This window comes from Topomyia yanbarensis, chromosome 2 (assembly GCF_030247195.1).
Source record: "Topomyia yanbarensis strain Yona2022 chromosome 2, ASM3024719v1, whole genome shotgun sequence".
Lineage (NCBI taxonomy): Eukaryota > Metazoa > Arthropoda > Insecta > Diptera > Culicidae > Topomyia > Topomyia yanbarensis.
In genome coordinates, this window is record NC_080671.1 from 204,098,552 (window position 1) to 204,123,171 (window position 24,620).

The 24,620-nt window shown below is 38.4% G+C and overlaps 1 protein-coding gene across 1 annotated transcript in view; it reads left to right on the forward strand.

The window, feature by feature from the left end:
* Positions 1–24,620, forward strand: part of LOC131682747 (gamma-aminobutyric acid type B receptor subunit 1) — a 508,949-nt gene that overhangs the window by 16,835 nt on the left and 467,494 nt on the right. The window contains exon 2 of the mRNA XM_058964464.1: positions 12,968–13,989. Coding sequence (XP_058820447.1) covers positions 13,945–13,989 — 45 coding nt within the window. The 5' untranslated portion in view covers positions 12,968–13,944. The remainder of the gene's footprint in view (positions 1–12,967; positions 13,990–24,620) is intronic.

Genomic DNA, 24,620 nt, shown 5'->3' on the forward strand with positions numbered 1-24,620 from the left:
TGCTAAGTTCTTCGACTTGAGTTCGACATGCGATTATTAAGTGCTTACAGGGCAGCCTGACTGTCAGAGCAAAAATAGATTATTTCACCGCAAATTCTCTGTTTATGTACCGATGCTTGGAGTACGGTACAGTATCTACCAAGCGTATGAGATTGGTTTAATCTCATTTTACGACAATAGACACTAACACCGCCTCGGCCCTCCAACAATGAACCGTCAGTATAACAAACTACGTATTCTCCAAGCTGTTGCTCCATCCAGCCAGACAGCCATTCCTCGCGAAGAGGAATTCTCACAGTGAAAGTTCTAAACGGAAAACTACATGTGAGTGTAAGGTCACTGGGAGCAAGTGTATACTTATTCCAAGAAACCATTTGGGGCCAAAGTCTTATGCCGCTAGTTGCACGATGTATTGGGTTATTGTTCCAGATCCCAGTAACCTTAAGACGGTACGCACAAGCAAGTGCTTCATATTTCACGCATATAGTGGTTTTATGTTCAAGAGTGCCTCAAGAGCAGCAGTAAGTGTTGTCGAGAACGCACCAGTCATCGCCATCAAGACCATCCTCCTAAGATGGTTTAACTTTGATTGGATTGTCATGACTTTTCCCTTCTGCCACCAAACAAGGCACCCGTAAGCCAGTATTGGTTTAACAATTCTTGTGTAAATCCACTGAATGTACTTGGGTTTGAGTTCGCAAGATTTTTCGAATGCCCGCTTACATGCAAGATTTCTTGATCCTAAAATCGATGCTCAAACGCGAGTATTTTACATTTTCTAGTCCAGAAGAATCATTGCATTACTTCTTAAGAACAATGCAAAGATGTTGAAACCTATAGTCGCAAAGTGCATGATAAACTTAGCACACAGCAAGGAAAGGGGTGCAAGTTGTACACGGTGCGACAGTGTGGGGTTTCAGAAATGCCATTGCGTCTACCGATTATTTTACTGTCCAGAAGATATAACCATGATGTTGCTCGTTTGGAATGCAAACATCGACTGACTCAAACAGATACACAGCACCTCTATTTGTAATCACGTGGTATTTGATTGAGTCACTATATGCTTCCTATTGACAGCTCTGTCCGCAATATACTAACTCATGTATGGAAGTTTTTACGTTTTCCGATATCTATTCATTTTTACGGGTTTTCATAGTATACAATTGAAACACTTAAACTATATAGCAATAGAACATAGGTAGTAAAAACATAGAAATCCATTCATAAATAAAAGAGATATTAGCGCTCAAAACAATGACGTAAAAATGTGACATCATTTAATTTTAGATTTTAGAATGACACCCAGCCACAGGCAGTAAGACTCTTTCAATGTCAAAAATTGGATTGCAAATATGCAATGATTGTCGAAGGGATATTTACAAATGCGAAAGAAATGGTTTTACTCCACGTCAACAAGAACAGGTCTTCAATGAAGCGATAAACGAACTATCGCGTATAGAGCTAGTATTATTATAACAATAGTATTATTTCAGTTGTATTACACGCTTTTCAGCAGAAAACTTCTCTTGAAAATGCAATAACAATTGTTGAAGGTTAATTAGATAGCAAATTTTCGGACGACACAGTATCTGTTACAAATGTTGTTCTCAAACATATACAATGAATAAACTGTTATATTGTAAGCACTGGGTATTATTGATAACCCCAAGGATGCCATTATGCCAGATTTATCTGGCACAGCCAGAGTTTTTTGCAGCTTACAGACAAAAAGACAAACCTCTCATTCTGCCAGATTTTTGAATTATAGAAGTGTTTGCACTCACATTTTGGAAATTTGGACATATTTTCCCAAATTTATTAAATTTATTACATTTTGATGACTTTGAGGTCGCTGTTAAGTGACAGATTTTGCCAGACATTTTTAGTTGATCTTCCAGATATTGTTTGAAAAATAGTGGCAACCCTAGGATGCAAAATGCCTACCTTTTCTGCGGCTGTAATGTTTCTGCCTACATTCTCATTTCTCTTTCGACGCTGCTGTCGTTCGCTAGTGCAGGACGCCCAGCGCTGTACGACAGTTCCCTGTTAGCAAAGCAGTAACATGACAAAAATACTGCCCCTAGTACAGCCAACAGACGCGAGCGGTACAATAGAAGCTGTTCCTTATTTTACACTTTTTAATATTTTCAATCTATTCAATATTTTTAATCACAAACGACGACAATAAATACGGTTCGTTTACGCCACGACCGGCATCAACGCTTTCGTGTGCGGGCCTCTCCCTTTGACTATGCAGAGAAAAGTGTACAAAGCGAGAGAACAAACTTTACTACGCCACACTCTCACCGAACAGTCGGAGCACAGCAGCAAAAATGTAACTTACCGGTACCGTTGGCATCCCTGGATAACTCTATCGCAACGAAACTCATTCTTTAACTTAGGCACAAAAAATTCCAAACAGTTCACACAACATATGGAATATGGAATTTTTTGTGTCTAACTGGTGCTAATTTGGGTACTAGTTTAGATACATCGTCTAACTAGACACCCAGATGATGCTAGTTACTGACGAGATGAAATCGAAACACATAAAAGCAAAACTTAATTTAAGTTAGGTCTTGTGCCCTTAACGCGCAAAACGGTTTAGTCCAATTTTATTGTATATTAAAACTGTATTTGTTTGAAAAATTGTTTAAAAAAACAGTAGAAATAGTTAGCATTTGTTAAACATTATTTCGGCATTTTTTATACTAAACATTTGTTAAACTACCAGTGAAATTTGGTACAATTTGAAATTAAACTTTGACTGTAAAACATATTACACTAAAAAGGTATAAATTTTCAAATAACAAAAAATATTATAAATAACGACAAATAACAAAAAAATATTGTAAATAACGACAAAATATTTTACGAAAATGCTTAGGTGAACCTAAACAATAAAATTAAAACATGTATTGCGAAATTCACCAACGTGTGGAAATTTTTTTACTCATATAAGAATTTTATGATGCTCCATGAATATTGTGTTCATTAGAAAATTTTCATGATCAAATCACGAACGCTTCGAACCGGTCAAATAATTAGTTTATCTAGTGGAAATATTTAGCATTTAGATCAAAACTAATTCGATCATATACAGTTAGTAAAGGTATTATAGTACTTAGCTTCCACATGAACTGTAACTTGCTCGTTTCAAGTACTATACCATCACGTCAACATCAAGAGTAGAAAACCTCGTCCAATCATCCCGGAAATTACCACATTCGTGTGCAACATCACGATAATTGGTATTATATTCGATAACGATCCCCCGAAACGGGGAAAAAAGGTTCCCTCAAACGGCCGCTAGCACTCTGTGGGTGTTGTTGATAGACCACCAGGCCAACGCGGTGAAGTTAAAGTGAGCGGCGAGCAGGAAAAGGGTGTGGATGCAAAGTTCACCTGCTTATTTAGAGCTCGTTAGGAGTAATGTCTTTGTCTACGGGGAACGAAGGAAGCATCGTTAACAATCGATTGGTAGGATATTCGGTTGAAGCTTGAAGCTCAAACCTTTCATTTTTTATTTATAGAGTGGAAGTGCGAAAAAAAGAGCTGAGAAAAATTCACCCAACACCTGTTTTCCGACAAGGCTTAAAATAAGAGCTGAAACATGACTACTCCTCCCACAACTCGTCATCCCCGCTCAATGTTGTTGTCTATCTCGATATACCATGACGCTCTCATTTCTTGGATTTTATGTTTTGTTCACCGAGAAATTTTAGTTAACTCAGGAAACCAGCGGCGACAGCTGTTCGCTTATCGTGGGGCATAAATTCGAGCTTCAGCAAGTTGGGAGAACGGGAACAAGTAAACATCAGTAATTGATTGAATCGAGCGTTATCGTAGCGTGATTGAGCTGTTAAGAGGAACTGACTGAACAAAGTTTTTGTTGGGGGAAACATATTTCGTTTGACGTTCGGTTCTAAAAGTACACAAACGTCATGAGACGTTGACGTCAACGATATCTATATTAATTATATTACCATAAACATTAAAATAACAGCGATTTTAACAAGTTTGATCTAATTATCATCTTCGATGCAGATAAAACTTTTTACATTTCATCTGTATGAGACTAAGTAGATTCAACAGGCTATCAGCCTATTTGGACTGCAGAATATTTTTTAAAAAGGTGTATGGAAATTTACGTGCACTACTTTCTACGAACTACTGTTATTGCCATAAACTCCAATGCTCCAGATTAACATTTAAACTGGTTTACAATATTTAGTAAGCTCCGACAAGGCTTAAACAGTTGATGCTGGTACTTGCATATCTGCATTCTGGTCAGCGATACACAAAATTTCTCAGGTAATTTCACACTGAATTTCGCACGGAATTTCGCGCGTAATTTCGCACGGAATTTCACAGAATATTTCGGACGAAATTTCGCACAGAATTTCGTACTGAAATTTCCTACGAATTTCGCACGGAATTTTGCATGTAATTTCGTACGAATTTCGCACGGAATTTCGCATGGAATTTCGCACGGGATGTCGAACAGAATTTCACGCGGAGTTTCAAACGAAATTTCGCAGGGAATTTCGCACGGAATTTCGAAAGGAATTTCGCACGGAATTTCGAAAGGAATTTCGCTCGAAATTTCGCTCGAAATTTCGCACGGAATTTCACACGGAATTTCGAAAGGAACTTCGCGCGGAATTTCAAACGAAATTTCGCAGGCAATTTCGCACGAAATTTCGTACGGAATTTCGCGCAGAGCTTCGCACGGAATGTGCATGGATTTTCGCACGGAATTTCATAGGGAATTCGCATAGATTTTCGCACGGAATTACGCTCAAAATTTCGCGCGGAATTTTGCACGGATTTTTGTACGAAATTTTGCACGGAATTTTGCACAGATTTTCGCACGGAATTTCGTACGGAATTTCGCATGGATTTTCGCACGGAATTTCGTACGAAGTTTCGTATGGAATTCACACGAAAATTTCGCACGGAATTTTGCATGGATTTTCGTACGGAATTTCATACGGAATTTCGCATGGATTTTCGCACGGCATTACGCACAAAATTTCGCACGGAATTTCGCATGGAATTTCACACGAAATTTTTGCGCGGATTCGCGAAAATTTCGTGCGGAATTTCACGCGAAATTTCGCCCAAAATTTCGTACGGAATTTCGTATGGAGTTTCGTACAGAGTTTCGCACGGAATTTCGCACGGAATTTTTCACAGAATTTCGCTCGACATTTCGCACGAAATTTCGCACGTAATTTCGCACGGAATTCCGTACGGAATTTCGCACGGAATTTCGAAAGGTATTTCGCACGGAATTTCGCACAGAACGTCGCACGAAATTTCGCACAAAATTTTGCACGGAATTCCGCACAAAATTTTGCACGGAATTTCGCACTAAATATCGTTCGGAATTTTGCGCGGAATTTCGCACGGAATTTCGCACGGAATTTCGCGCGGAATTTCGCACGGAATTTCGCGTGGAATTTCACATGAAATATTACACGGAATCGCTAAAATTTCGCACAAAATTTCGTACGGAATTTCGCATGAAAATTTGCACGGAATTTTCCGTGGAATTTTGCACGGCAATTCGCACGGAATTTCGCACGTAATTCCGCACAAAATTTCGCACAGAATTTCCTGCGGAATTTCACATGAAATTTCGCACGGAATTTCGTACGCAATTTCGTACGGAATTTCGCGCTTTATTTCATTGTTTTCAAAAATCATCCATTAACACTGTTTTCATGTACTTAGAATCCTGCACTATTTTAATGCTCTAAAAATGAATAATAAATGTGAATGATTAGTGTAATATGAAACCATATACAGTTAGTTGAATATAACCGAATTCTCATTCGGGTTCTGCGACCCAACATTGCGTTGAAGTTCGTATTGCAATTTTGCGTTGAAATTCGTATTGAATATATTTATGACAGCATTCCTTAAGGATTGATGGACCACTAAAGTTTAGTGACATCTGTTTCATTAGCAAAGTTTGAAAGTTTACTAGCATCAGCTTCTTTGGATGTTATACATGCTGAGGTGCAGTAAATAGAGAAAAGTTTGAATATTTTTAAGGGTATGTAGCTCGATTTTTTGTACAACACTTGTTATATCGCTTGCGTAGTCTAATTTGCAGCATCAGCTTGAAAACATGAAAAATTACCAATAATTGTCTAAGTTATAGCAGTTTCTGCAAAACGCGAAAGAAACTTGCCGTGGCTATGAATCAAGCCAAACAGCTCAACTGAAAGCATAAAATAAAAAAAAAACATTAGTATACAGACTTGGTGTGTTCTTGAACGATTAATTTGCAAACGGTGAAGATAACTCCAAAAATCCATCTGAAAAAAAATATTCAAAAATTCGTAACACTGATATGAGGTTTTATACAAAAAATGGAATCGTTCAAATAAATGAAAAACAATTTGTTAGGTTTAAGTTATTCCCCAATTTATGCGTGCACTAAACTAACGCTACCACTGAAAGCACCCTATAGGTACCAAAACTTACTTGCAGCAACTGATGCGCACTCTACGTTCGGTTAAAGAGATTGCTAAAGCCTCTCGCGTAAGTTTTCCTTTGAGTTCGAATCTCATTCAAATCGATCGCTAGGTTTGGCAAAATCTACCCGCTTGTTTGATTTGCAACTACACAGAACAATAAGCACAAGGGGAGTCTGAGCAAACCTGATGGGAAACCTTACTGTTAGAACGAGATGGTATTGAGGATCAGAAGCGTTATTCCGAAAATTGTCGGTTAAAAAGCGGACAATAGCTTCGAGATCATGCCATGTTATCGCGTTTCTCTTGAACCATTTGATAGAAAGCTGTGATCTCGAGCAGTTCACTAATAGCCGTAAGCACAAAGCCTAAAATATTTGGTAAGCTTTAATCAAACGATGCTGTCATTTGCATGGCTGCGTTCTGATCTGCGTTACACGTCAATATTAAAAAACAACAAATTCAAGTTAAAGAAAATGAGTGAATTCATTCTGATATTTTCTTGCAGTAAAATAGCTTTTCTTCGTCAAATATCTCGTTCCATAGGGTTTGAGAACAATTTTGTCAACTTGTTGCCGATGTTTCTGAACATAGAACTTTAACGTGTTGGATATTTGAAAGTTAGCCGATGATGTACAGTACTTTGTAGTGTCATAATATGCACAAAAGAAAATAAATTGATATACATATGCATGTTTTTATTCAGTTTGAATAGGCGCTCGTCGAGTTAGAGGTGGCTGAACCATCGGTTGTAATTGGTGCCATTATGGTTATTTCTCGACAAAAATATGATTACTGGTTAAAAGCCAACTGTCAAAATTCTCTTTGAAAGGTAATTCCGGACAAACCGTCGCTGGATAAACACAGTTCATAGCAGTTAATGGAAGAGAAAAATTTTCCCTTTTGTTTACTACCAACATCTGTGATTGGCGAGTAACGGTTTGTCAGGAATTCCCTTTCAAAGAGAATTTGACAGTTGGCTTTTAAGCCGGAATTATTTGTCGAGATTTCAAACTTTGTTCTTATTGGAACATTGCACATATTTAAAATCAATTATTTACTCTTAGCTTAGGGTATTTGTGGAGCTAATTTCTAAGCTGTTAACATTCTGATTCAATTTGCTAACCACGAGTGTAAGAAAATTCATAAAATATTGCATTTTACGATCTATATCCAATTGTCATTTGTTTAAATCTATCCCCTAAAAACAATATTTTTCTTCCGTTATTTACTTTCTTTGATGTGTGATACAATAGATATATGGGCAATATTTCGTCAAAATATGTTATCGATTTATTTTAACGTATTAAATGGTCCCACTTATTCTCTTAGCGATAAGCAAAAAGAAAAGAATCAAAACAATTCTTATTGTAGTTCTGTTTCTAATTCGCAAAAACAACTTTGATCGGAATTGATTGAACTGATCTCAATTTATCCAAACGTGCTCTACTGTAACCCTTTGATGTGCAATTGGAATCAAGCGTGTAGAGAGAAGGAAAGAACGAGGAAATAAAAAATGCGGGTAGATAAACACGGTAAAAAAACTTTACCCATCTTATGTATTCAAATTGCCCATTTTCGGAAGTTATTCGAGCGGTCAAAAATGGGTATTTTTTGCTTCTAACCATAGGCTGTCTAACGCAAAACTTTAAATAGCCATTCGCCGCCTGTCTCTCATGACATGAACCAAGAAAATGAGTTTTATTTTAACATGCACGTATTGTTTCTTAACGAAATCTGAAGGCATGGGGAAAAGTTGATTTTCTTTAAATGCCAGTCTTATTTTTTGTAAATAAATAACTTTTTTCAAATATCTTTAAATTACGATTAAAATGTTTTATTCGGTACAAAAACGCTTTTCTAACTCTTTAACGATTGAATTTGGTTCGCAAATGATAGCGTTAAAGAGAAATTGACGATTTTTATGACAAAATTTTTATTTTGCTTGTATTTTGACAGCTCCATTAACAAACATGATCATTTTGACTGCAGCGCAGCCCTATGTACCGTTTTGTCGTTAGACAACGAATGGGTGCTTCTTATTCATTTCGCAACTACTCGATGAGATAATGTCAATGTATATACTGAACTTAATAATGAGTGAAAAGTCATTAAGAATTATTTTAAGCGAGTTAACCTGCAAACTAAGGTTCGTAGCGGAACCTGCAAATTACCGGCCTGCATCTGAGTACGTGGCGGAAACGGAACATTTCGGCAACGCTCATAAAAACGGCTGTTTAGACTACTGCGGATATTGCAAATATGCGCAAGTTTGGCATTTTTAGAGCAGCCAAAAGATCCAGCCATCAAAAATATATGCAGTCGGCAGTTTTATTTTGTTAAGTAGTTAAGGAGACAATAATGTGAAATGAATGTTACTTTATGTTTTTTTTAAATTCAGAAATAATTCTACTGACAGTATTTTTTATTCTGGCGCGATTTTCATGAATGGTTATTTTTCACGCATTTTGTTGTAACAGTTCTTCGAAAAATAATGGGTAAAACATACCCAGGTTGACGTACAAGATTTGTATTCATTTATGGATACGAACTCTTTACCCAGTTAATGGGTTATTCCACTTTTATTGAAAATGCGTAGTTTTCTACGCATTACGCATTGGTATTTTATTTTATTAGTGTAGTTCGATAGTGGTTGTCTTTCCTACCTGATAAACTGGCTTATTTATTGCCATCTTTATTGCGAGCAAAGAGAGCCATATTTATCCAGAAGAAAGCCGAACAGAGGATTGAAAATAACGAAATGTATGCAAGAGAAGCATGACAAATTTTTGCATATTTTTGTCTTCTTCCGGTAACATGATGCTTCCATTTGCATTGCTGCGTTCTGATCAGCAATACACGGCTATGTTAAAAACTGTACAATAAAGTTAATTTAAAATTCACTGTTTATGCCATTTAATAGTCTGATGTGTTTATATTTTTAACTCGATTTTGAAATCCTCGATTTAGCTTAAGGGGTTACACCAATGTAGAGCACGAAAAAATAGACTTATTTCGAGAATTTTTTATTGCTCAATAAAATGGTGAATCGACATCTTGTTGCATGGGATTTATAACATAAGTATTGTATCAAATAAAATAATTCTTACGAGTAATTTCATCACAAGATGGCGGCTCTGCATCATTTTCACCTCATGCGTGTTTTTTGGAAGGAGTCCACGGCCGGAAATCTATCTCCCGTGATTTTTGACCTAGCGCCAAAAACTAAAGTTTTTCTGATTCCTTATGTCAATAGCTATGTACGTAGGATTTTTTCGATATTTTGATTTTAAGCTAAATGGCGCAGTTTTGAGTGAAAGAAAGTCGAAAATGTCATAAAAATCTACACAAAATCGTTAATTAATAAAAAGGTAAGCAATAAAAAAAATTAATCCTGCGTACGTGACTGGAGAAAACAATTTTGAATATACTGTGAAAATTTCAAAGCGACCAAAAATCATTTGTTCGAGTTACATTTCCGGTCATTGGTTTCGAGAAAAACGCGGTTAAAGTTTGCAGCACACGTGGGTTATACATAAGAAGCGTTGCGGCAAAATTGAAAATTTGTATATTTTTGAATTGTTTTCGTTCTCCATGTTTTGGGATATCATTTTTTACATCCTAAAGCACATTTTAGACTAATAAATAGAAAATCGATTGTTTTGAAATTCTACAGTGGAGTAACCGCTTAAACAATTTATTATTTAAGATCCATAATTGACTAAAACGTTATTTTGCTATTTTGCTAATAATGGTGCATACTATCCTTCATATTTAAAATGTTACTTAAGCGATATGGCATGGCTTTATTTACAATTTTTTATTCTATCTTAGTTTTGCACTCTTTCGAAAGCAGTAAAAATATAAATAAACTTCCGCTTGCTTATGATGTTCTTTGTGAGATGATACAACTAGAAAAGGGAACAAATTTTGATTATATTTTCTTTTCTTTTCCTCTTGTTTAATATAACTAAAAAATTGTGAGCAAATTAAACTTCACTCATTTTGATAACCATAGGTAAACTAACGATCGAAAACAATTTTCATCTCTGAATCCAATTATAAAATTTCGTTTGACAATCTGTTTCAATATGATTCGACTTCTGCTAATCTGCAATATAACTTTTCGATGTGGCGTTTTGAAATAAGCGTGTAGCACCCTCTAGATATAGGACGATAAAGAATATTAAAAAAAAAATGCATTTAAAATTCGATTATACCTGTTTTTCGTACGGGATAAAACTTGCTTACTTGCCCTCATATGGTTTGTGTGCAACACGGGCCATAATATTGCACATAAAGGTCGAAAAGTTGATTCAAATTATTGAGATGTATGCAAGAGGAACATGGCGGCCTTTTACACTGTTTTCATTTGGCTTCAGGATGCAGCCATTTCTGCAATGCCAGGTACTAACGTCTTAGGCCGGACTAAACTTAGGCCTAAAAACAAAGATAGTACCGTGTGGCGGTACCAACTAGATTCAAGCTTACCGCTATAAAGGTGCCAAATCCACGCTGTGGGGCCGTATCGTGGAGTAGACACGTGAGTTAGCTAGAGCGAACCTAAAATTAAGAGTATTAACGTACTATTTAAAAACTCTAGGGCCAATAAGTTTAGATGGTTTAAAAGGCGATTAGTGCCAAGGTTTAGTCCTGTAGGAGGAACGTGCTCAGTGGCATGTGGTAAGCCGCCACGTGACGCTTTGTCGGTATGTTTGGATAATTGAAGGTGACGCCCGTTGAACAGCATTAAACCCACTACTGTCCAACGTGGGTTTTTTTCTTGTCAGGTTCCAAAATCGACGATCAACGACACAAGGGTGCTTGTCTACACGTGGCTCGTCATTGAGGGTTGCGAATCCGATCTGGAAGCGCGCGCAACGAATTATCCTCGCGCCTTTCAACAGACCTCTCTCACGCAAACCACGTGCTTGAGTGCGCTATTTTCCGCCCGTATGACGCCAGCGCATCGCCACCACACCCTTGTGTCAGTCTATCGCCAAAGCATAGCTCAAAGTTGCGCAACAACATACTGCCATCCGAAAGCGCAGAACATCGCACCGGATAGACCACGCGCCACGCCATCTGTCCGCGAATCGAACATCCGGCGGCTCGTCGAGCAGTGTCATCGCTGTACCTCCGAAAACGGTTCATTAAGCACACGCAAGCTGTCTGCGTATACTACGGTTCAGCATAAAACGCCTCTACATATCACTCCCATCGATCAACTGCACCAGTAATACCAGCAAACACGTGGTCATCCCGACCGCGAATAACCGCATGAAACACGGTTTCACCGGAGGATGCTATCAACGAACGACATGCAGAAAGTCAGCAGCATTTAGCTTTCGCACCAGCACGTAAGATCAAAACTATTTTAAATTTGTAAAACCTAGTCTTAAATTAGCCTGTACAAGAAAGATATTAGTGACGTCACGTAGGAAGCATAGGCCTTAGTTAAAAATGAATATATCGAATTGCTCTTCCGTTAGTTTGGTTCAAGATTTAGATTATCAATTCCGCTACGTTAATGATCACTGAATATCCTCTCGTCGAAGGTTTGAATTTGGTCCATTGCAACAATTGTAGAGTTTGCCTCTCTTGAGCTTTTGAGTGATTTCGAGTGTTTGAACAACTTTTCAACCCGCCCTAGATAGGAGCCTCAGCTGGGCTCGCAAACAGCCGCAGCAACCTCTTTTTGACGAAGAGTGGCGCTTAAGTTGCTGCTGGCGCTTAAGTTCAAGTACATTCGTTACAAATTTAAAAAAAAATAGTTGCCGCAAAGACGTTTTCGGAAATACATACATAGTTTTAAAAGAATCGCGTTCAAAATTTCAAGTAAAAGCCGCGATGAAAAACGATATAACTTTGCTTCTACTGCTTGGAACTCTATGAAAAAGTGCGACAACATTCTTTTGAACCTGTACCATAAGATAAGTTTTTTTTTGTTTTTTTGCTGACCTCAACATATATAGACCCTTAAATCATTCACTGTACGGGCCATTTCTGTATCTGATGTATATCAGAAAACGAAATTTTGATTACGACTTGAAATATATCAATCGCTTAAACTGGGCTCTATTCTCACAGTCACGTTACCAGTGACTAGAAAAAAATTTCCTTCTAGTCACTAGGTGACGAGACTGTGAGAGTACGGCCCCTGATCACGTGCATAGTTTTCAATTCTCCATAACAAATAGATCCAGCAGAGATATAACATACCCAATTGGGCTCCAAACGTTTCCAAGTTCAACGAAAACATGTTATTCGATCCAATGTTCTCATTATACAGTGCCCTAGAAAAATATTTACTTATTCATGTGCTTGCAACAGACCAAGCTATCTTATTCAGAGTTGATGGAATGTGTTTCGGGAAAACATTAAATCTGCCCATCGTGAATATGATAGCAAATATTTCAAAAGTTACCGAAAAAATATGATTAATGTAAGTGCTTTTCTTCCCTTGCTCGTTTCAGGAGAATGTGGTCTAACCTTTTATGCGTTATGTGCTGAAGCACTGAAGGCAGTAGGCGACAGGCTGACAAAAAAACGCTGTTACGAAATGCAACAGCTACAGGAACAGCAGTGAGGCCAGCTTTCTAAGCTAACTACGCCAAAGAAGGAATGAAAAAATCATCCCTTCACAGAGCAAATTTGTAGGCAAAGTGAGTAGGGAAGCACGACTTGAAACATTGGTGTTGGTGAGTGACTGGAAAAACTAGTGCATTTTCCGCTACCATGAACTAGCTTCCATCGTGTTGGCGGAGCCCTAGGAAAAGAACGTTTATCTCACGGGCCAGTTTCGGAGAGTGAGAGACAGAGAGAAACAGTGTAGAAGGCTACATTCACTGGATGGTTGGCTGGTTCGCTGCCTGTATAAGTATCAGGAGGAAAAGTCATGGCAACGGTTCAAGCTCACGGCAATTGATTCACTCGTGTTAGTCTTGGAGTGCTAGTACAATGTAAAGGAAAGCTAGCCGTCGGAAAACTCCATGCTCGGTTCAGTTGTCCTTAAATGCCTTGCACTGTGCTGATAATATTGCTTACCTTACATGGGCTAATAAAAATTTCTACGAATGATGAAGACGGAAGGATAAAAGGATAGATTGTATAAAAGAAGTGCGAAAACGCAGGCTGAAGCTTTTTGTATATAATTAGAAGTGAGCTGTTTTGACCAAATTAGCTATGAATACTGACGAAGGAAAAGCGTGCTTGGAATTACTTATCATTACGTGAGCTGCAGTTAATGTTTGAAATTTCGCTTCATCCTGTTGCTGTTAAAATGCTTTGTGAACGTGTTTGTGTTACTATTGCAAATGTAAATGAAAGACGGTATTGAGCAGATTTACTGAAGTGTTCACCGCTACAATAGTTGTTTTCAAAATCCGCGTTATATTACAGTTACCGTTAATCATTCATTATAAATCTACGAAACGCGAATAGCTCCTCTATAATGGGCTGCTACACACGGAGATCGACTAGACTAGCACACAGATGTGTAAGTATGCTTTACCCTTAGTATGAAAACATAAGTATATCAATAAATAAGGCTGGAAAAATCATTCAAATAGAAAGAAGAGGAAAAAACGAAAAAAACATGTATTTCACCGTGTCCTCGCTTACAACCAACGTGGGGAGAGCAGAAATTCAATCTTATGAACTGGGGAAGTTAATCAGAGGGGGAGCGCAAAAAGAAATTACATAAGAAAACAGCGAATGATTAGGGTCGCGAAAATGTCGCCGATGATTGAGGGTCGAATCAGCCTGTACCAACAGACATTGACCAATTTTAGTTCAATGAATCGAATAGATCCAATGGAGCCAGACAGCTGATTGCGGTGGTATTCGAATCGAATCTTATCATCCAAGACACAGCTGTGTTATTCTGCTTGGATATGACATTGTTTTCCTATAGTAGATGTTTCGAGGAAATATGATTTGCAGAGTGTCTTTGTTTGTTCGTGGAGGAATTATAGAACAGATTTGTGGCTATTGTGCTTTAGCAAACAATATTATTAATATTTTTACAAGACCTGCCTTGAGGTTGTTATTAAAAGAATATTTAAATATTATGAATGTAAGTGATTTTATCGTTAAAGCCACACACCAAAAAATTAAGAATTTTATCATTGACGTAATTGCAAACATGACACAATTCAACAACCCGTAGTTCTCGAAACGACAAAACATTACAGTGTTCCGTTTAATTTTACATGAAACATATACTTTACATGCGCAATTATATAAAATTACACTTACTGCCATTGAAAACAAACGTCATATGTTGAGTAAAATTACACAATTTACGAAAGTCAACGTCATGTAAAATTAAAACCAAACGTAAAACTAAGTCATTTTTGATGCTCGTATATGTCAGGGTCAGGAGACGTAAATTTACACAATTTTTTCTAGGTGTGCAGCTTTGAGCAGTAGTCTAATTCAACCTTTAAGTTGTAATTTTTTTGAAAAACATCCACAGACCCAACTAGTTGCACCCAGGGTTGATGGTTTTTTGACATTAAAATATCTTACTCTACTATATAGGGCTAGGTGTCATTCTAAAAGCTAAAATATCTTCCATGTAACGAAAGTATGTAAGGTTTGCACACTGATAACTCCGCTATTACTAGACGGATTTTAATCATTTTTTTTTTAATTTCGAATATTGGCTCAATCATAAATAAATAGAGATGTCGCGTATCTGTTTGAAGCAGTTGTTGCTCTTATGCCAAACGAGCAAGATCATGGCTATAGCGTCTGGACGTTGCAATAATCAGTAGGCGCTATAGATTTTTGGCAGCGGTGGCATTAGCACAGTTATAGCGTGTACGAATTATTCGGGTGCAGCAAGGCATCACAGATTTATTGAAAAAACAATCGCCACATTTCGAACGGACCACTGATGTTACTGAATTTAAATTTGATTGCTTATTTTTGGCATTCCGCCAACTTACCTCACACATACCACCAACTAATCCCAGGGCTAAAGTAAGTTGGCGGCTTTCCCGCTTCACATATTTTTGTCTCTAGAAACGAGAACAATGTATCAAACATTTTAATAAAATTCAGATATGTTGCCAACAGTCTGCCCTTTCATGCAACGTGTTCTATTTTGCAAGATCTACAAAAAAACAAAGCGGTAAAAAATGAAAACTCAAAACACCGCAAACTAGCCCCGATCTCCCGATCTATAAAACTGAAAATTTCAATACAGTAATGTTTCGATTATATCAATACTCGTTTATATCACCCTCGATCAGTGGTGCAAATTTTCATTTTCAAATGCCAACTTTCAGTTCAATCAAACCCAACCATGATTCAAATTCAAAGCCTCCCTCAATCATTCACTTTCAAGTTGGCGGGATTTTCATAAATGAATCGTACGTCTTCATTTCAAATTGATGATTTTTCATTCACCAACCAAAGCTGTCATCTGCTCTTTAGAGGCCAGTTTAGGTTAAATGTCGTCATGTTTTGCGTTTTCAAGCTTACATGGACAGTAAGAACTATGTTCAGAGTAGTTTTGCTTGAAAAACCTAGTCAATACCCAGTAAAGAGATATTCACAGGGTCAATGAAATTGAAAATGAATGGAAAATGATTGAGCAGGTCGGCTGTTTGAATGAATAATGGAAACGAACAACTGCGAATTGAACATAGTAGGGCAAGTTTTGAGAATTTTTTCTTTTTCAGGTTCAAAACAAACTGTTGAAAATTTGCAGCTCTGCCCTCGATTATATCACGGTTTTATCTCGATTATATCACGCTTTTTGAAAAACAGACAAGGCACACTAAGTTTTGATCCAATTAAGACACATGTTGTGTCCTGGCGCTTTTAAGATATTTTTACAATTGATTTGCTTATTTATATGTAGGGTAATGAGCCTATTATTGGGTTTCGGACTATTGCGATAAGGGTTTATATATGATGAGGTCTGAAATTTTATAGAGGTCTAAGCAGTAGAAGCTGTTCACCGTGGGCGGAGGGCGTGGCGCGAAGCTTTAAACGTCAATCTCTTAATCTTCTTAAAATCTTGTTTTTCCAAATGCGTTGTTGCAATGACTAGGATTGCCGAAATATCTTTCGGCTGATTCCAATTTTTGTTTTAATTTCTTCGTAACTTATTTGCCGTGTCCTTAAGGGGGCGTCTGGTGCAGCGGGTAAAAAATAGACTTCTTTTTTATTCGCTTAATTGTTAGTTATCCGCAGGAAAATCTAACAAAATAATGAGAAAAACAAGATACGCAAGATATGGTAGGTATGCAGAGATATGCATTTTCTCTTGAATTGATGTGAATACTTTTCTTTTGGAAGGACAATATCAACGATTGGATATGGGACTATTTCTATGGATGCTGACACAACGAGAACTGAACCGTAGGCCCTTCGAACAGACTGATTTTAATAGTCAAGATATTTGTCCAAAACCTTAACGTGCCAGATTCCTTCAAGTTTAGTTTTGGGTGGTTCAAAAATTTTAAGAGACAGTACGGGATACGGAAAGTGAAGATGTGTGGGGAAAAATTATCCGCTGATACAATACCATTTGACCCAATGCGTTGAACAAAGATGTCGGACGCTGCTCTAACCAACGGCTTCAAATGGGTAGTATGATAAACATGGCAAAAATAGTCACATTACCCTACTATGATTTATTCTTTTTGACTAACTTTAACTTTTTAATGCTTTTTGTTAATAGAAATACATGGATTAATGCTTGAATGTAATTTTTTGTTTTGTTTTGAATATATCACGCTTCAAATATATCACGCTAAAATACAGACCGACCGTGATATAATCGAAACATTACTGTATTAGGACTTACTCTTCCAGCTGCAGTTTGAGCGGCTGTTCCTTTTGTTTAAAATTCATATTTCAAGTGCCATGTCTCAAGCGTTACTGGACTTAAAATTATGTTTCTCCAGTTTAGCCCTATGATTTTTTGACTTACTTATATACCGAGCTACAAACGCCTATGTGATCTATGAAAGCATACGTGAACATGCAGACGCTCAAGTCTTTTTACGTTAATAAAAACTAAGTAGTAACTGCGAAGACAAATATGCAAACCAACTGATTTAAACATATCCTACACCCATGAAAACACAAGAACGCCCCGATTAAGGGGTTATTTCACTGTAATTTGGTCAAAAATGAGCTTCAACCTTCCGGCAGTCGCGCTAGTGCACTGAGTAGCAAATTCATCTTGGAACAGCTGCGGCTGCTCGTTCAGTAAGCGATTAGCGCGACTTCCAGAGTCTTTGAAATGTCAACATATGGAAGACGACAATCATATATAAATGCTCAAATATTCAATTCTACGGCAACGCCTTTTATGTATACCCTGAATGTACTAAATTTTTTAACCGCGTTTTCTCGAACCACTTTTTTGACTGGTCGGGAACCAGACTGGTGTAACTCGAACAAATGATTTTTGATCTTTCTGAAATTTGTGCAGTTAGCTTTCTCCGGCGCATTTCATTGCATAATTTTTAAGAAGCAATTCTGTAGATTTTTCGATTAAAAGGTGTGACGCGAAGAATCAAAATTTATAAAAAAATATCCCGCGTACAGCTTGCTGTCATTCTAAGGAATTGAAAAAAACTTTAGTTTCAAGCTCTAAGTCAAAAATTGCGGTAGATAAGATTCTGGCTGTGGACTCTTTCCAAAAAACTCACCCGCAAGAAAATGTTGCATAACCGCCGTCTTTTGACAATATTACTTTAAAAAAATATTTTTGTGCTTCACAACTAGTATTATAGATTTCATTTTACGAGATATCGATTCATTTATTGCGTTAGGACAAATGACCGATATAATCCTATTTTTTATTGTTTTATAGTGGTGTAACCCTTTATGTCAAAGCGTCAGCATTAACGAATTTATAGTCTTAATTGTGAATATACAAAGGCGCTTGCACGCGTAGTTTTACAGCCGCGGCCGCTCACTTACACAAAGAAACGCGTTAAACGCACATGCGATCACGAAAAGACACGCGCATACTCACTAGAGTAGAGTGGTATCAAGTATGTCAGTTTTTTTGTGAGCTCGAACGATGGTATTTTTGCAAGCAATCGTTGGAAAGGCTATACATCTGGCAACGCTTTGGCAATAATGATTTATTCCTGGCTGTATATTGTTCAAGCTAAATCCAATAACGCGAAGATCCTTTTTTCGATGTTTTTATAATCTGGAAGAACGATAGGTCACTATGTTAGAGGTTAAAAAACAATGTTCGCGCCTAGAAAATCACCGGTTCAACTTTTATTTGAGAGCATGAATACTGCAGCTTATTTAAAAATTAGTAACACAAATAATACTTGCAATCCATTAACGTTATTCAGGTAAGAAAATGGGGAAGTGGTACATGATGTGAAAAATCATAAAAACCACGGAAGGAAATGTTAAAGATGTTTTTCAGCAGCTGCGTCTGACTTTGTACTTGCGAATGACTTCTTCGGTTTCCTCATCTTCGCCAGAGTGTGGAATTGAAGTTGTGCATTTCGGCTCATGCGATTGCTTAGTTGTGCAACCATCACGTTTGCGCTTCGGAGCATTTCTTGGATTGCTTTTCCTTCTCATGTTTTTTTTCGATTATCTACTTCAACAACACCTTAAATTGTTATATTGTTAACTTACACGAAATATCTATCGCGCTTCCATTGATGACGAGCGTTTTCTTTTCACACGAGCACGTAATGTTTCCAACGGAACCGAATTGTTTAAAGGCTGATCGAATACTGACGCCGTCTTGAACAGATTTGCATCTTTATGTCCTCTTCATTTCATTTTGGAGTTTTTCGCACGAAATTACGCACAATTTTCCTATCAAAATAATTCGAATTTACATTATAGTAGTGACCTATAGTGCCCCCAAATGGCTCACCTATCGTTCTCCTAATGTTTTATGTTGATGTCCGTATTTTTTTTCAATAACAAAAATATCGAAAAACCAACACAAAACTCATGTTCAGCACTAATTTTAACGTAAGAAAAAACTCACTTGACATTTTTTACATTAATTAAATATACTGTACTGAGGATGAAAGACAATGCGTTTTCGTAGCACAACACACAATAGATTATTTATTTATTTATTTATAAACGTAAACCATTAACAGGCCGCAATCGGCCCCAATAATGATGTCTTAATCTAAAAATTCTTAAAAAAAAATTCAAAAACATTGTCCATTTAACATTACGAGTCAAATTAAAGTCAAATAGGTGTGTCACACGATTGAATGTTCTTTGTAATCCTGTGATGGCCGCATTTGCTGTGTGGTTGAACCGCCGAAAAGGCACTCTGAAAAGAGTATTGCTGCGCAACGCCCTAGTTCTAGCTTGGACGTTTACTCGTTCGATCAAGGCTGGAGAATCGATGTGCGCTGACAACAGATCGCCGACAACTAGAGCTCTTGATGTGTCTCTGCGATGCTGGAGGGTGTCGAATTGAATTAGTTGGCAGTGGCTCTCGTAGCTAGGTAATCGAAAACGATCCCGCCAGGGTAGCTGTCTCAGAGCGAATCGTAAAAAACTTGCGTTGGATACCTTAAATTCGGTGACAACCGTTCATACAGTGCGGGCTCCAAATCGTCGAACAATACTCGAGAGTTGATCGGACTAGGGAGCAGTACAAACTCTTTAGGCAGTAGATATCCGTGAAAGATTTGGCAGCACGGAATATGAACCCCAGGTTTCATGATGCATGGCAAATGACATACGAGACGTATTGCTTGAAAGTGAGTTTTGAATCTAACATCACTCCAAGATCCTTCACACAGCATTCTCGCGGAATAAGCAGCCCTGAGAGATTGTAAACGAAATTAATAGATTCCCTTTTCCTCGAGAAGTTGATTGCAGAACATTTTGCGGGATTTAGAACCATTCGATTATAGATACACCACTCGCTAAAGACATCGAATTGTTTCTACAGGATGTGAGCGTCTGCCAAAGTCTTGATACGGTTGAATATTTTGACGTCATCAGTATATGACAAGCGTGGTCCACTGAGTCTGTAATTCACGTCGTTGAAGTAAAGTAGAAAGATGAGTGGTCCAAGTTGGCTTCCCTATGGGATGTCAAGCGTAGCTGCAAACATTTCAGAGTGGTCGTTGGCTATATTCACGCTGAATTGGTGGCCTACTAGATATGACTGAAACCAACGGAGAAGTGATCCATTGAATCCAAGTTTAGCTAATATAGCGATGGCGATATCGTGATTGATTCTATCAAAAGCGGCGGATAGGTCAGTGTAGATAGCATCGGTTCGCAAGCGATCCTCAAACCCCTCGGAGATGAAAGAAGTGAATGACAATGAATTCGTCGTAGTCGATCGGCTAGGCATGAATCCATGTTGGTCCTTAGAGATATACTGTTTGCAGTGAAAGGACACCGGCTCCAGCACAACCAATTCGAAAAGCTTTGATACAGCGCATAGTGCAGAAATTCCTCGATAATTCTCTGCGCTCTTCTTGTCCCCTTTCTTATGAACTGGAAACACAAAAACTAATTTCCACAACGATGGAAACGTTGCGGTAGCAAGCGACAACTCGAATAACCGACGAAGTGGTTCAGCAAGGCCGGAAATGCATTTTTTCAAAAGCACGGACGGAATACCATCCCAGCGTAAGAAGTAAGGGAGGGTGGTGTCGGACGTGCTTCACTAGCGGTGCGGGGGCGGTGTCAATTTGCGGTGCTGTATCTCGGGCGCTGACAAAGCACAGGTCCAAAATGCGGCCGTTCTCGTTTGTAATGCTGTTGATCTGCTGAAGTGTGGCCGTGCTGTAACTATCTAAAATAGTGGTAGCAGCCGGATGGAGCTAAGATTCATTAAAATCGGGAAAAAAAGATATCCGCTGTGAGCTGATCGCCATTTTATTGCGGGTACATTAAAATCGCCTAGCACAATAATTTCATCAGCAGGTTGCGCCATAGCAACGATGGAGTCTAGTGATTGCGAAAGAACGTCAATTTACGTAGTTTCGCGTACCCTGTCTGGCGGGAAGTAGATATATAAAGTTCGGTTTTTTAATTTTATCGCCACCCACACTTGTTCGAAAAAATTCCATTCGTCGTTCGTGATGTGTTGAACTTTGAGCCAAACACGCACAGCTAGTAAAACACCTCCGCCTGAAGTTTTACGGCTGTTGAGAGGACATCGATCGCATCGCAGGACTTTGTAACCAGAGCCGATCAACTGATTTGAAGAAATTTGATCGTTTAGCCATGTTTCGGTGAGTGTGATTATGTCGTAGCAATGATCGGAACAAGCCAGGCGGTAAGCGCTAGCGCAGGAATTCACACCGCCACAGGACCGAGACGACTGATGACGCTGGCTGCAAAAGGCGTGACTGTGCTAGGGGGAATGAGGGCTTCCGGCTTGCTTTCTACGGTACGTCCCGGTGGTTGAAAATCATCTTTGGGCTTGTCGGTACAGATGACTAGAGGTGACTTTAGCGTAGACGCGGCGTTTTCCAAAACCCCAGGTTATCCTCGGAAGAACGTTCACGTCGAAAGTCGATAAATTCGCGGAAGTACATTCCGTCGGGCCAGGTTTCCGCGTTGAGTGTCAATGCTCGGAGCTTGGGGTCGATCCCGATTTGGAACGAGATGAACTTTAGCCCGTTCAAATCAGCGTCTTTTTTTACTAATTTTTCACTTCAACCGGATCATTCGACGAAAGACATTCTTTTGCTAGAGCACTGATATCGTCCTCGGAAACACCAGTAGCTCATAAAATTCAAATTAGCACGTGTCAAGGATGAACAAGTCAGATGCATAATTCTATTACAGAATCCTTGACATTTCAACTGACTAAGTGTCGTCACCGGCTCAAAGCACTGCAGACAGTTTACATCGATTGCCTCAAACGGGTAGGCAAAAACTATGCACGTCGATGCCGAGCCTTTTGGCCACTTAGGCAGTACGCTTCCGTGGTGTAGGTAGTAGCTGGAGGAAGGCGGCTCGATGACGGGTGTACTTTAACACAGATGATGCAACTATATTTACGATTTTTGTCACTTCACGACTGAAAGTCACTAGCACTCGTTATAATTCACAACGATTTTGAACTCAACCGGCGGAATCAACAACTTTAGAATGGACAAATATCGCATAACACTAAGAAAACAATCAATCTATCGGTACGAAACAAATACACACCTCAGTAACAACAGAGTTACCAGAGACCGAAAACATAAACGACGCCATAACTTATATAACAGATCCACGGTAATAGCCGAAATGACGATGTTCTCTACAGTGTATCTAACTGGCACAACATGAGCGACCTCTGCAATAACATGGCAAAGACAATGCCCTATACCTATTGTACCCCCATACCTATTTGAGCCCATTCTACTCTTTAAATGATCGGCTAGTGACTTGGAGAAGAACATTTTAAATGTGGAGCTTCTCATTTCAATGGTTCCCTGGGCTCTACTTTGCCGGTGTTCATGGCACCATAGCCTTGTGATTTAGTTTAAGAATGTATGGAACCCGCTAGCTATTGGTTATAGATGCCTCTTAAATATAATTTTTTAACGCGCAGCTGCCAAAATTAAATAAAACATATGAACGCAAAAGTACAACAGATTGAATAGAACGATTCGGGCTGGCAAAATTTCAAACAATGTCTTTTTACTTCGGAATGTTCTTCACCTATCAATTTGCACTACACTATATACTCTTTAAATTGGTAAAAATAGCTTGAATATTGGGTGTTGCTTTTACTTATATAACTAACAGTAATTTCGAGTTGCTGAACATTAAACGGTGGCCACCCAAGTGTATGGCAAGCCGTAATAATTTTCCCATTGCCATAGCTATCCAATTAAAGCTTTCGACAAATTTCTCAAAATCTCTATATAAATTAACATTGGGCAACAAATATGACGTTGAGTGCCATAATGATTAATTTCATTGTTGACAACCGGGGGCAGAACCGAATCAATTGACGAGTTTATCGGGAAATCGAACCGACTAATGCAAAAAAGTAGCACCGATAACTGAAATGATTTACGAAAAGGGAAATAAGTTGAAATGCGAAAAGCAAAAGACTCATCAGCACTAGATGAAGATAAAGCAATCGGGCACGTTCTCTCCATGATGGCTGTGCTTCTGGATTTTCGGCTTGTAACTTTGGTAGATGGAAACGCGTGATGGGCTTAACCTTTTCCATTCGGAAAGCATAGCGGCATCAAGCATGTTAATCGATGGAGTATCATGAACAGGTGACGGGAAACGAGGCACGTGGCCTTGATTTGACGTGCCCACGCGCCAACTGGGGGATCTAGAGAGCGCTAAAAGGAAAATCATTTCAATCCTGCTTTTTTCTTCTGTTTGCGCGGGCTGGTCCTTTGTTGTTGCCTAGGAATGGGGCGCTGAACGAGAAAAAACGGAAACGTGAAAAAATTCATGAGCTGTTCAAAATTTTTCATGCTCAGCCGTGGCTATTACAAAAGTTTGGTTCTGGGTGGGAATAACTCGTGTTGGCACTCCAACTGCTGCGACCCATATAACTGAACTTAGCATATCGGTCAAAGTTCTTACCTTGGTTCAATTTGATTGAAACCGGGCCGTAGGGAATGTTTACATGCCACGATAATAAAATGAATTATTCCAATGGTATTTGCTTCTTGAAACTTCTGGAAGGCGGCCAAAGTTATTGGTTAAATACTAATGAGGGAAAATTATTCGCTGTTTCGGTTGAGCGCACTGAGTGAATTCTATGCTTGTAATTTATCTATTACAGTTGCAGAGTAGCTAGTTATTAATTTGTTGATCCGTTGATGTTCGCTTTCAGTTACTGAATCAATTATATGCACGCGCTTGGTTGATAATAACAACAATGTAATGCCTTGGCACGAAATTTCGTTGCAGATTTTTGATAATCAAATTCGTAACCTGGATAACTTGAGTAAACACAAGAATGATGAAAAACAATGAAAAGGGTCAACCTGTTCAAAACTATCACAACAGGACGTTGGCTAACCTTTGTCAATTTGATCTAGTATTTCTTAGTTTTTGCAGTGTTGACGGCTGTTTTAACCCATTCATGCCCATGTTGTTTGTGGACAACAACGTTTTTAAACAGCTATAACTTTTGATTAGGGTGAGATTTGCTCACAA